General features: G+C 31.3%; 1 protein-coding gene across 1 annotated transcript in view; it reads left to right on the forward strand.

Annotated features, from left to right (window-relative positions):
• Positions 1 to 798: 798 nt before the first annotated feature.
• Positions 799 to 13,557, forward strand: part of LOC122270387 (uncharacterized) — a 30,675-nt gene continuing 17,916 nt past the window's right edge. The window contains exons 1-2 of the mRNA XM_043047510.3: positions 799 to 942; positions 9,522 to 9,683. Of these exons, the coding sequence (XP_042903444.2) occupies positions 869 to 942; positions 9,522 to 9,683 (236 nt within the window). The 5' untranslated portion in view covers positions 799 to 868. The remainder of the gene's footprint in view (positions 943 to 9,521; positions 9,684 to 13,557) is intronic.

A 13,557-nucleotide genomic window follows, 5' to 3' on the forward strand; every position in this document is an offset into this window, starting at 1 on the left:
ATCTAAATAATCTGTAATTTTTTTTAATATTTCGGTTTATAGGAAATTATTTATGTATTGCCAATGAATAAAAAGTAACAAAATTTTAAAAAAATATATAGTTTTTACCAGTAATAATTATATTATATATACAATCAATAATCCATAATTTTCTTTATTTCAGAAGCATATATGAAATTGTTCATGTATGGCAAATGGTTAAAAGAATCAAAATTCAAATAAATAAATATTTTTGAGTAACACTACAGTTAAAATGTTTTTGTTTTTTTTTTTGAAAAAAATTGCGAATAGATTAAAAATTCCCATTTGTATTTCTCATTAAGCTTTTTAATTCAAAAATAAACAACTTATTCAAAATAAAAGAAATACTCTTCTATTCTCGATATTTATAACAGTTCTTTTTTGAAAGCCGTAATTCAGCTGATTTATATCATTTTTAATAAATACGTACACCCATAACAAATTCGTAATTTAAAAATATTTCCTTCTTCGCATTAAATATTTTGAAAATAATTAGTAGTCTTTTTTGTTTGTACAGCTGCTAATGAATTTTTATTTTATTAAATGTCGGGGTTCCGCAGAAAGAAGCATGATCATTTAGGGTTCCGTAGCATTAAAAAAAAGAAAAATAGGAAACCGCTGCTCTAGGAGAAAACTCTAGAACGCTCTATACAAATTGCATCACATTAGAAGTGCGCATTGCCAAGAAATTCTTCTTCTTGCCATTCGTAATCGCGATTGGTGAAGCAAATGATATAAAAGCCATTCTGTCCCCACCCCAACTTAACATTCCTTGCTCGGAAGCTGATCTCATCATTATCAACTTAAAGCTCGCTCGTATCATTGCTAAACGCATTTGAGATTAAAGATGAAGTTGTTGGCGTTTTTCTTGTTATGCTTGGCGGTGATGGTTAACTCCACTCCGATGGAACGAAAAAAGAGGTTAGTTCTAATATAACACACCATACACTATTTTTTTTAATATTAAAATTAGTAATAATTTTATAAATTTAATTTGTATTTACATTTTGTCATGTTAAAATTGTATTTCATCTTCTGCATATTGTATTGTTGGTTGTTTCAACGAATGTTTGATTTTATTTAAATCATTCAAAAGAGACGTGTTTTCGGAATTTATTTCCAAAATTTATTTAGAATTCATTAAAAATGCAACGTAAAAAAAAACTGTGACTTGACGACAAAATTTTTTTAGCCGTGATAAAAATATGTTCCTTACAAAGAATTAGCTATTCATTAATTTAAAGTAATAGAAATAAATGAGTTCGCGAACTTTCGTTTTACAATTTTTTTATTACTTTGTTATATTACATTATTTTTTATGTTACATCTTACTAAAATGCTTACTGTTTTTAGTTCTTATAATGTCTTGGTATAAAATTTTTTTCTTCGAATTTTAAATGATCATGGATTATCTAAATATACCTTTCGAGTTTAAGACAGATAAAGGGGTTTAATCCTTTTGAGTGATATGGGCTCATATATGCTTGGCCATGGGTGAAGACTATCGGCGCAAATGCGTAACCATTTCAAAACTAAACCGTTGGTGACTATATATTATATAATAATGTATATTAAAAATTTGTATTATATTAATAAATATGAAACATTATATATTTAAAATATAAAATGTCTATATCAGTTTCGAATTGTATAAATTAGTATCTGGATTGTGATTTAGAGTAGTCAAAAGGGTTAAATATCGAAGCATATCACTTTCGAAACATATTTAACCCTTTTGACTTAGATCACTCGAAAAAGTTAAATGTGTTTCGATAACGTATAAAATTTCGACCGTGTATTAAGCAAAAACTGTAAACCATCACATAATATAAAACTTAGCTAGATTTAACGAAATATTGCCATAACTTTATTATAAATTTTTCACTGAAAATTTATTATGAATTTTTTTTTTTTAACTAAATGAATTTTATTAGTTTTGTTAATTTATGAATTTTGCAACTGCTCAGCGACCTATCACAGGACTTTCGATTCGATAGATTTTACAAGCACTCATTTCGCATGCACTCGGTGAATCTTAGCGGATTCAAGGACACTTTCGGACCGGAATCCGATTCTCTAATCACTGAACTACCATCAGGGACTCTAAAACCGGGGGTGGGGGGGCAGAGGAGGCTTAGCCTCCCCATTTTTTCAAATACACTCTTTTAGATTAAACCTTTTCACTCACTTTTTGTGTTATTAAATTTACAATATAAAACTAAATAATTTTTTGGTGTCAAGAGAAATCCTAAAAAAAAATTTAAACTTTTTAAAATATGCCAAGCGAGTTTAAACATTTCCTTCCTTCTTGAAAATTGCTACCAAATCATTCCTTACTCATCCTCCCGCGTTGACCGATGGGGAAAATCTTGGTTTCAAATGTCCCAGCTAATATATTACAAAACGTGAATAAAAATACCGTTAAATGAGAGATAAAAACTTTACTGGTAAGCAATTTCCTTCATTAATTTTAAAACAATTCGGAACTGCAAGTTCGAATTTTTGATTGCCATTTTATTATGTTTAGATAATTCGGATTAATACTAAATAATAATTGGGCTAATACTATATATATATATATATATATGTGTGTGTGTGTGTGTGTGTATATATATATATATATATATATATATATATATATATATATATATATATATATATATATATATATATATATATATATATGGAGGGAGCCCTCCCCTTCACTTGAGATGTAATACTTCCGAGGTCACTGGCTACCACCGCCCTTAAAGTAAAGAATGTTTTTGCTTCAAATATTTCCTGAGAATTGAACGTGTGAAATCAAAGTTAAAGTGGTAGTTACAATTAAATAATTAAAGAGAAAATAAATAAATAAAAGCGAATTGAATTTCTACCACTTTTTATATTTATAGTCTCCTGCGGCATCCCTGAGTTTAAAATGCCAATTAATGAATGCAAACGTTGATTAAGCTGCGAATCTGACGCAGTGTTCTTTCTATGAATAAACATGCGCTTTTCGACGCATTTCGAATTTTAACTATTAAAAATACTCTAAAGGCAATGGCTAAGTATAATTTTAATTAATAGAGTTATTTTAACTTCTTACAGTTATTTGTCATATATACCATAGCTTACAACTTTTCAGTTTTGGCAAAATACTTTTTCCTATTGTAATGAGCTAAAGCTGAAATTTTGTCACAAATAGGACTTCTTAAAAAAAAAAAAAAAACGTTCTTCAGAGCTTTTTAATACGAGCTTTTGTCTATATGATCCTTTATATAACTGTTTAAATAGTTTATATGTACTCGCGACCAAAATTCTTTCAAATCTAGTTTCTTAAAAACATTTGTACAACAACTACATATTTTCTGAGACTACAAAAATTCCGTAATTGTTGGAGGATATGCTAAACGGTGACATCAAAAGTCACCAATTTAAATATTTTGTTACCAAATTATTTTGTGATTATTAGTTGTCATAAAATAATATTGCTAATAATCATATTTTATAATCGCCGTCGAACAACCGATCCAATTTTGAGTGTACCAATATTCAGTTCAGAAAACAATGGAACTCCCTTATCAAGTTCTGAGAGAAGTTAAGCGGACGGGAACATTAGTAGTCGTAAACCCAAAAATTGGATCGGCTGTTCAACTACGGTTATAAAGTGAAAACAAAATACTGGGAGAAACTATTTACATTCATGAAGTACCTTTTGATTGAACTAACCCGCATTTGAGTTGCATGGAGAGGAAAACCTCCCATGGTTAGTCTAATGGCAAGGGGGCTCTAATCCGTGAACCATGTATCACGGACAATATATTTTCGGTCAGAATTGTCACCGGTGACCGATAACCGGGATCAGAATTCGTATCGAACATCCAACACTGGGATTCAAACCTCGTTCACCTCACTGGGGGGCTAGCTCTCTATTTCCTAAGCCCCCGCGCGTCTTGCTAACTTTAAAATTTCATTCATTATTTATCGCCTACTATTTGATTCCTATAAATAGATTCCTATAAATATAAAAATGTACCCTATAAATAGATTCCTATAAATGATTCCTACTATTTGATTTCTATAAATTCCTATAATGTTCTGCAAAGACTGCCCTACTATGTATTTTTAATGTTTCCGTCAAAAAGTGCATGATTATTGATTGTAAATAATTATTTATGAGAGGAAACAAGCTATAGGAATCACTAGTAAGGAAGAATGGGAGTAACTAATACTTGAAAAGTACCAAGTTTTCATCATCTGACCACTTTGGCCACTTGATGAAACATGTCTAATAGTCACATGTCAATGATTGCTGCAGTCTTACTTTCCTCAACAATGATCCGATTCGTTAGATTTCGATTGCGTTTTTATTTTTTCTTCGCCTAAATATCAATTTGCCGTCCCTAATGAGCACACATTTTTAACCTATTATTTGATTCTGCAAATATGTATAGATATAGTATATGAAGGTTAGAGATTAGAGAACACATTATACGTCTATCACTGAGCCTATTTTACGTCATCACTGTGGTCGAGTCTGGTGCAGAATTCGCCTCGACCAGCCATTGCTGGGATTCGAATGCGTTCACCTCATTGGGAGGCAAGCACTCATATATTTTAAATATATGAGTGCTCACAATAATTTAAATGGCATTTTTGAGTATCCAGAGTGTAAAAGGTTAAAATAATCTAGTAAATTTTAAAGATACGCTTTAAAAAAAAAGACCTTGAAAAGCTTTTGATTGCAAGTTACTGTTTATTAAATAATTTTCCGATTCTTGTAAGAATGCCTTCATTGTAGAGATTTTTTTTCTTGATTTTTCTGTAGATTAAAAGTCCTTCGAACTCATTCTTTATCATCGTTCTTTGCTTCTTTTTTTTATTTACTCCTTTAACTTTAAATCTTATCATAAACTATCGTGATCTTCATCATCACACGTAAACATAAATAAAAAAAAACGAAGTTTCTAACTTTCGTACACAATAAATTTTATTTATTTTCTTGTAGGGTATGAGTTTATTCAGGTCAAAGTCAGATTTACTTCACATTTTTCGATTTGATTGAAATTTTCATATGTTGTAGTTGAAATTCTCCTGAACAAAAGTCCTCATGGGGGCCCAATGCTAAAAAATGAACAAATTTTGAAATACAGAGTGTTAATCACGTAGGTTCTAAGAGTCATTTCTGTATATTCACACAGACCTAAAGGTCGATGTTCAAAACTCAGTATCTCAAAATCTGTTCATTTTTTCAGTCCTTGAGAATTTTTGATCAAGAGGGTTTCAACTACTACACATGAAAATTTTATCCAAAACGACCGAGTCCTTCCTTTTTCATAGCTTTCACTTGTTGACGTATGCCTGGTTTAGGCTGAGGGGTGAGATTGTTCGTGCTTTCCAGTGGCGCCATCTATGGTTCGACTTCTGCCACACCCATACGTCACACCCGGCGAACCCATTCATACATCCATTCATTCATCCACAGATCGTAATTTTTGACCTGAATCAGAGAACGATCGATCTCCAATCCAGTACCCCCAGAGGTATTGATTTGTTATGGGAACATGGAGGACTTCGCGACTCGACAGATTTAACGTGCATCAGTCACCATTTATTACACCGGGAGTCTTCGACCGGTGGGGTTCGAACCCACGAACTCTCGGACATGGGCCCAGGGCCCTATCGATCAGGCTATCCCAGCTTTCACTTAAAGAATCCTAAACATTAGGACATAGCTCAAATCTCAGCGCGCTGCAGCGAAGCGGCATTAACTGATTCGTCGGATTTTTGAGACATATATTGGGGGAATGTGTAAAGTGGGAGTAGAATTGGGGGGATAGGGGGTGCCAAGCACCAAATAGTAAAGTAGTGAGTGGGAAACTAATCGGTTGAACATGTGATGAAATCGATAGGAAATTAAACATAATTCAGATCAATCCTAGATTAGAATATAAAAATATTTACAAGAGTCAGAATAATGTTAACATTTATGTAGATGTAGTAGAATAGAAAATATATGCAACTATTTACACGGGATTGACAAAAATGAGTCAACGACAAAGAAAAGATTATAGAAGCGATAGATAGTAATTTCTGTCTGTGACTCTGTTGGAGTGATGACCCAGGCGTCCTTGTAAATTGAAAATCCTAAACATCCCGTTTTGCGACTAGGTATATTTACTGAATAAATACAGTGGAGAGAATAAAAATGTATTAAAATACATTTACTGTCATAACTTAGCTGTCAATATTTAAATGTTTTAAGGACAATGCGAATACTGACATTACGAACTGCAAGGGCTTTCAAAACCAAAATATATACTTTTCATTCTGAGAAGAGATTGAGCTAATCCCACTGAGCGCCAACTTTCCTTAAGGCCTCCACGCGGTTTTTTAGAGGTAGTTTTTTAAGACCATTATGAAGGTAAAGCAGTTGGATGCTGGATGCTGGATATTGGGGTTATCTGGGCGTTTGGCGCAAAGCGCCCCTAACCGATTCATCGATTCTGTTTTGATGTATTCTGGGAGGTCCTATATATCTTTGAAGTTGTAGTATGTTGTAACAACAAGTCAAGTCCTTAAAGAAGTAAATCTTTAGTTTTGAAGGGAAAATCATCTTTGGAATGGGGAGATCCCCTTGAGTAGAGTTGTATGATAAAGTTAATAGTATTTTGATAGTATGCAGTCTGAGCATAAAAAGGCGGTAATTGGGCTGAAATTCGAAGTAAGGCAGTTTTTGAAGGAGCCCTTTAATAAAAAATCTAGTAAAAATTAGAAAGTGGTAGCAAATATATAACGAAAAATTTGTTTCATTTATGAATATTATTGTTTTGTCTTACATGTCAACCACAACAGATTCAATTCTTAAATATATATGATAAATTTCTCTCCATTACTTTTAAAAAAAGAATTTGGATTCATGCGCACAAGTGGTTCACTTTTTAAATAGTCTGTGGAAGCTTTCTGATGAAGGAGGTGATAGGTAGCTCCACTCTTGAAATTTATGTTAGAGTATTCAGACAGTCGTGTTCATGTTAACATAATAAATATCTAAATTTTGATCTGGAACTAGATCATTGTTGTAGTTCAAAAAGTGGTAGCCAACGCTAGAAAATTTCGTGTTAGTCTAACTAAACGTAAAAGTTCTACCACTTATCCCAAAAAAGTGCTTTTTGCGTCAAAATTAAAGTTTGCTTTTTCGCAACACTGGTCGGAAATGAATTAAACTGTGTTCCTTTTGCAACGTGTTTTAGTTAAATGCACCAATACTGAGCATTTTTATGACATATGCGGTATAAATATATGCGGTATTATATACAGGGTGATTCTAAAAAGATGGGCAAAATTTTAGGAAGTGATAGTACACACCCAAACAAACAATTTTTATCAAAGAATGCGTGGTCGAAAACCCAACGCAAAACCGCTAGAGTGCGTCAAAGTTTATGTTCTTATATGAGACAAAAAACACACAAAGAACGATGAAGTTAAGTTATAAAAGCATATTTAATGACATGTGATTACAATAAGTGTTCAAAACAGTGGCCGGCAGCGGCTATGCACGCAGTACAACGGCGAAGAAAAGATAGGCGAACATTCTGAAACACGCCAGGCATATCACGAACTTTTCCTGCAGCGGTCGAAAGCTTGGCGACAAGTTCTTCTGCAGATTCAATGGGAGTCTCATACATAAGAGCCTTCAGCTGTCCCCACAAAAAGAAATCGAGACATGAAAGATCTGGCAGGCGCGGTGGCCAAGCTATAGGACCGCCTCGCCCAATCCATTGGTTTGGAAAGGTTACATCCAGATAGTTTCACACTTCTCATACGTAATGAGATGGTGCTGCGTCATCAAACAACGTTTGCATCAAACAACTTTCCAAATGCGCCAGCACCTTTGCGTTTTGTTTTCGACCATGCATTCTTTGATAAAAATTGTTTGCTTGGATGTGTACTATCACTTCCTAAAATTTTGCCCATCTTTTTAGAATCACCCTGTATATGAGGTAATAAATTTTTTACGGCCCCTCAAAGATATAAGAACGTTGCTTGACTGAGGTAAATATTAGGTCTGCCGGCTTAAAGAGACATGTGTAATGTGGAGCGTGTTCTTTTGCCTCCGGAACTTACCGATAGACCTAATACCATGAGTTGCCTAGAGCAACAGTATTATGCCAGATATGCTCAATGGAGTTAATCTTTATTTTGATATTACATATTAATGAAGAATTTTGATATTAAATACGTGTTTTGCTTAATATAATAACGTAAAGCTACCGGGAAGGGAAACTCATAGCAGAGAACAGCCTACTTCACGTCAAAAATACGCATATTTCACGTTTAAATTTTACTAAGCATTCGTAAAATTTACAAAACACTGAAACGTAGAATTATAGCAAAAAATGGTTCTCCAAAAAACGTTAAGTTCACGTAAATTATGCATAAATAAATTCGTTTTCTTTTAGAATATTTTTCCAACCACTTTATACTAGGTAAGAATGAGTACGTTATTTTTACATATTATTAACGTCAAAATTTATTTAAATTGAAACGTCGAATTATCGCAAAAATGGTTATCTGAAAACGTAAACTCATGCGCAAAAAAATTCTTTTTTTTCCTTTTGAATATTTTATTAATTATTTTTTAATAGGTTAGAATGATTAAGTTATTTTTACATATTATTTACGTCAAAATTTATGTAAGTTGAAACGTCGAATTATAGTAAAAATGGTTATCCAAAAAGACAAAAACATTTACGTATATTTTTTACGTAAACAAATTCGTTTCTTTTACGACTATTTTACCTGCCACTTTTTTCAAGTTAAGAATGAGTACGTTATTTTTACATTATATTTCTTATTTACGTCAACAGTACGTCAAAATGTGCATAAGTTGAAACGTCAAATTATGCAAAAAAGTGGTTATCTAAAAAAGCAGAAAATTTGCGTAAATATAACTTGAACCGAAGTTTAACTGGTAAATTTGCTTCGTCAATAATGCGTAAAATGCCCACAATCATTTTTATTAAATTTAAATAATAAATATTTTTTCGTCCATATTTCGTGAAATATACGAATGCAATCTTACCGAAGGGTAGCTGTTTAACCACTCCGTTAATTTTACGTAAAATTTACCAAAGCTTTCTTACTAAATATCTCAGTGGTAATATCATTCCGTCAATAAAAATTTACGTATGAAACATATTGATTTTACCAATTTCCGAAAAAATTATGTTTAATTTACGTATCATGCTATATGTGTAGCACATAATATATTAAACAGCCAAGTAACACTAGTATTTGATACTATTTTAATGTTTAATAACAAACAATAAAAAATAATGACTATTTGCTCATGCTGTATGGAGAATAGAGTTGAACATATAAAAGCCCCGCTGCTTTCAATAGCTTAGGGCCCGGCCAAGTTTAAGACGTTTATTTTACACTCCAAATTATAATAATATAAGTTATATTTCGTTTTACACTTGTGTGTTATATTTTTCGTTGTCTTAAAATTTTAGGTCTGTCATGACAATGGCGTCAGGATTTCCTTTTGGTACAGGTGCTTTCGCTGGTACAGGCTTTGGAGGATGGCCTATGTTTAGTCCATGGGATGTGCCAAGACCTTACATGCCCATTCCATGGCCTATGTTTCCAATACCAACTAGGCCGTGGTATGAAGGGTAAGTTCAACTGCTTTCTTTTCCTGTTGCTTTATTTTCTTTCAAATATTTATAACAAAAGTAAAGACTATGAGAATTAATTATCATGGGTCAACTATATCAGTATACTAAAAATTTATTATTTATTACATACAGAAAATCATTATTAGTTTTCCAGTATGTACCTGTTATATAATTATATACTGTTACAATAAAATAGCTGCCAACTTTATTTATTCTTTATATTTAAAGCGGTTTCGAAATTAAAGGTTTCAGATTTGATTCTTGGAAAATGTATTTGTTTACGGTTATGCAAACATAAATTGTATTGTTTAATGCTTATTTTCAATGTTCTGTTCTCTTTAAACTGCTGTATTTTTTTATTTGTAATTTTCAAATTCATATTAAGTTTTTAATAAGAACTACGCCGTTTTCGATATTTTGAAACTATAAAAATGAAAATTTAAGAGTTCATTTTCAATTAAATCTCTCCCCCACACTTTAAGCTTCTTTAACTTTTTTTTTTATCGTTTTTAAGTTTAAAATAAAAGTAATTAATCGTCACAAAATAATTTGGAGATAAATATAAACTTATCTATGTGCGTCATATCTACAGAAATAGAGGTCAGTGATTGAGTGGACTTGGCTACTTGAAATTGTTTAGATACTCATCCAATAGATTATTTTTAAAAGATAAGCCTAAATTGAAGGAAGCATTCCACTAAAAAGGGGAAATTTTTTAAGAAATAAGGTTAATGGACTAAGCTTTTTTCGTTCGATATATATTTCATAATCCGTGAATAATATTTTTTCATTCATAACTTTTTTATCTGATGAAATTCTTCGCATAATTTTAGGCTTGCTTTAAAAAAATAAAGATCATTGTTTACAAACAGAGAGGGTTAAGTTTACAAATTCTTTAGTATTTTGCGTTTAAATTTAGTTTAAAATTTGTGACGATTTATTGGTTGAGAGTGATGAAATGTAATTAAAGTGAATCATTTTTCTCTAGTTTACTTTTCATGAAATTAATCTGAAATATATTTATGTAAATGCAGTTGTATTATGAAAACTTATGTGTTTTTTTAAAGTATTAAATGACAATATTGCAAAATATTTAATAAAAAAATTGTTAATTTTTTGCGAAATCAAACAATTTTATTATTTGATCGCGCACTTAATAAAATATTTCTAAAAAGAATATACGAGGTTCCCACGGTTCCTGAAAAATTTTAACAGTGGTAGTAAATTTAGGTTAATGTACAATATATTTCTTATTTTAATATACCACTTCGCCGTTAAAAGGTTTAGAAACTCGATTTTTCATGCATTTATACTTTCTTAGGAAAATAATTTTTAGTGGTGGTAACACAGAAATTTATCTATCGATATTTGTTTAATTTTCGTTACCACTTTTTAAAATTTACACACACAATTCCCATCCTAGTTTTGACTCATTTCACTATTTCTAGAAGCTCCTTGATCCAATTTAAAAATTAAATACGTATATTTAATACATTTATTCAGATATTTTCATCTCATGTTTTAAAATAGAAATAGCATAACATAGAAAATTATGTGAAAATTAATTCCTTTCGTGTTCACAAACTAATTATTACTGCAAAATTAATTTAGTCATGAACTAATAGAAAAGAGTCTTAGTACAACAGGAAGCCATTTCGTGTTTAGTCACTTTTTATTCAAAGCAATACCAGTGATATATTTTTTGTGGCCAATTTTTGGATGCATGGAGAAAATTTTCAACGCTTCAGATTTAAAAATCTGATTCGATAAGATAATCAACACAAATGGAAAGAATGTCCTGTTATCACTTGTTTCTTGGTAAAATTGGCACATCAAAGACCAAATTGTTGTGACGGATTTCTCTTCAAATATATTTGTGGCATTAAAATCTTTTTCCAACAAAAATTATTCCTGATGGATTTCGCACTAAATCTAACTCTTCATTAAAAAATTGGGGAAGTATTCAGTAAATGAAATATAAAGAAACAGTTCTTAAGAGATTTCGCACTAAATCTAGCTCTTATTTAGAAAATTCTGGAAAGTATTTCATAAATTACAATCCAAAAGAAACAGTTCGTAATAAATTCCCCACTAAATCCAACTCTTCATTAGAAAATTCGAGAAAGTATTCCGCAAATCCAAAATGAATAGTTCCTAATAGATTTCGCACTAAATCTAACTCTTCATTAGAAAATTCGGGAAAATATTTTATAAATTGCATTCCAAAAGTAGTTCGTAATAGATTCCAAACTAAATCAAACTCTTCATTTAAAAAATTCAAGAAAGTATTCAGTAAATTAAATCCAAAAAAAATGATTCCTAATTGATTTTGCACTAAATCTAACTCTTCATTAGAAAATTCGGGAAAGCATTCAGTAAATTAAATCCAAAAGAAATAGTTCCTTATAGATTTCACACTGAATCTATCTCTTCATTAGAAAATTCGGGAAATTATTGTGTAAGTTACAATCCAAAAGAAATAGCTCCTAATAGATTCCGCACTAAATCTAACTCTTCTTTTAAAAAATTCGGGGAAGTATTCAGTAAGTTAAATCTAAAAGAAATAGTTTCTAATAGATTTAGCACTAAATCTAACTCTTCATTAAAAAATTCGGAAAATATTCTGCAAATTACAATCCAAAAGAAATAGTTCGTATTAGATTCCAAACTAAATCTAACTCTTCATTAGAAAAATTCGGGAAAGTATTCTGTAAATTATAATCGAAAAAAAAGAAAAGAAAAAAAATAGTTCTTGATGAATTTCGTATTAAATTTTATTCTTCATTCGAAAATTCATTAACTCGTTTTGTCCCGACTTTGTATATTGAAATGATACAAGAAGTGGTTTAATGGAAAAAGGTGGTATAATATATTATCGAAATTTATTGGTTTTTCTACTGTTAGGGCATTTAAAAAGTCTTTGATAGATCAAAAAGTACTTTCTTTCTTTAAACAAAACTGGGTGCCTAGGCCGCGCAGCGGCCCCTACTCCATTCATCATGAAAATTATGTACAGTGAATAAAACATTTTGAATTATGTAGCAATGTGACATTACAATAAAGTAACCATGATTAGAAGTATGTACAAACTTGATCGGAGATTTACATTAATTGCCATTGAAAAATGAATACAGCCATGATTAGATGTATATACATGAAATACGAGCCTAATCTGTGATATTTGCATTAATTGCAGTAGAAATTTGAAATTGAGCATTAAAAATTGATGATAGCATATATACACAAAATCGTGATTCAAAAACATGAAATACATGCTTAATCTGTGATATTTACATTAATTGCAGTAGAAATTTGGAATTGAGCATTAAAAATTGATGATAACATATATACAGAAAATCGGGATTCAAAATCATGAAAATTCTACATACATTTTGCTAAGCCTTAGTGGCGTCATCTAGTGTGATCAGCATTCAAAAATATTAATTTGTATAGTAATAGAGATACTAACTAAAATTAAAAAAAAAAAGAGTTCAAGTTTAGTCCAAAAGTGACATTATTCAGAAGTGGACTCACGCATGATTGTTTGCAGCAGTTGTAAAGCTTCTCTGTTTTTTAAAAGTTCTTTTAACTCTTTGATGATTGAAGTCAGTCTATGGGCTTGACCTGTCGTTGTAGATGGAATCGTAGCTGGAGTTGCACGAGGGCCTTTCCTGGGGGGACGGATGCTGCATCCCGTGTAGTTGGCAGTGTGTGCCTCCCCACAGTTGCAGCACTTGGGTGTTGTATTTATGTTTTTGTGGCACTCAAAAGAACGATGGTCTGCGGCACATTTAAGACATCTTGGTTGTGAGTTGCAAATTCGCTGTGTGTGACCGTAATTTTGGCAGTTGTAGCATTGGATTGGGCTTCT

The sequence above is a fragment of the Parasteatoda tepidariorum genome, chromosome 10, assembly GCF_982258835.1.
Source record: "Parasteatoda tepidariorum strain Cologne lab strain chromosome 10, Ptep-v5.0, whole genome shotgun sequence".
In the NCBI taxonomy this organism is placed as follows: Eukaryota; Metazoa; Arthropoda; class Arachnida; order Araneae; family Theridiidae; genus Parasteatoda; species Parasteatoda tepidariorum.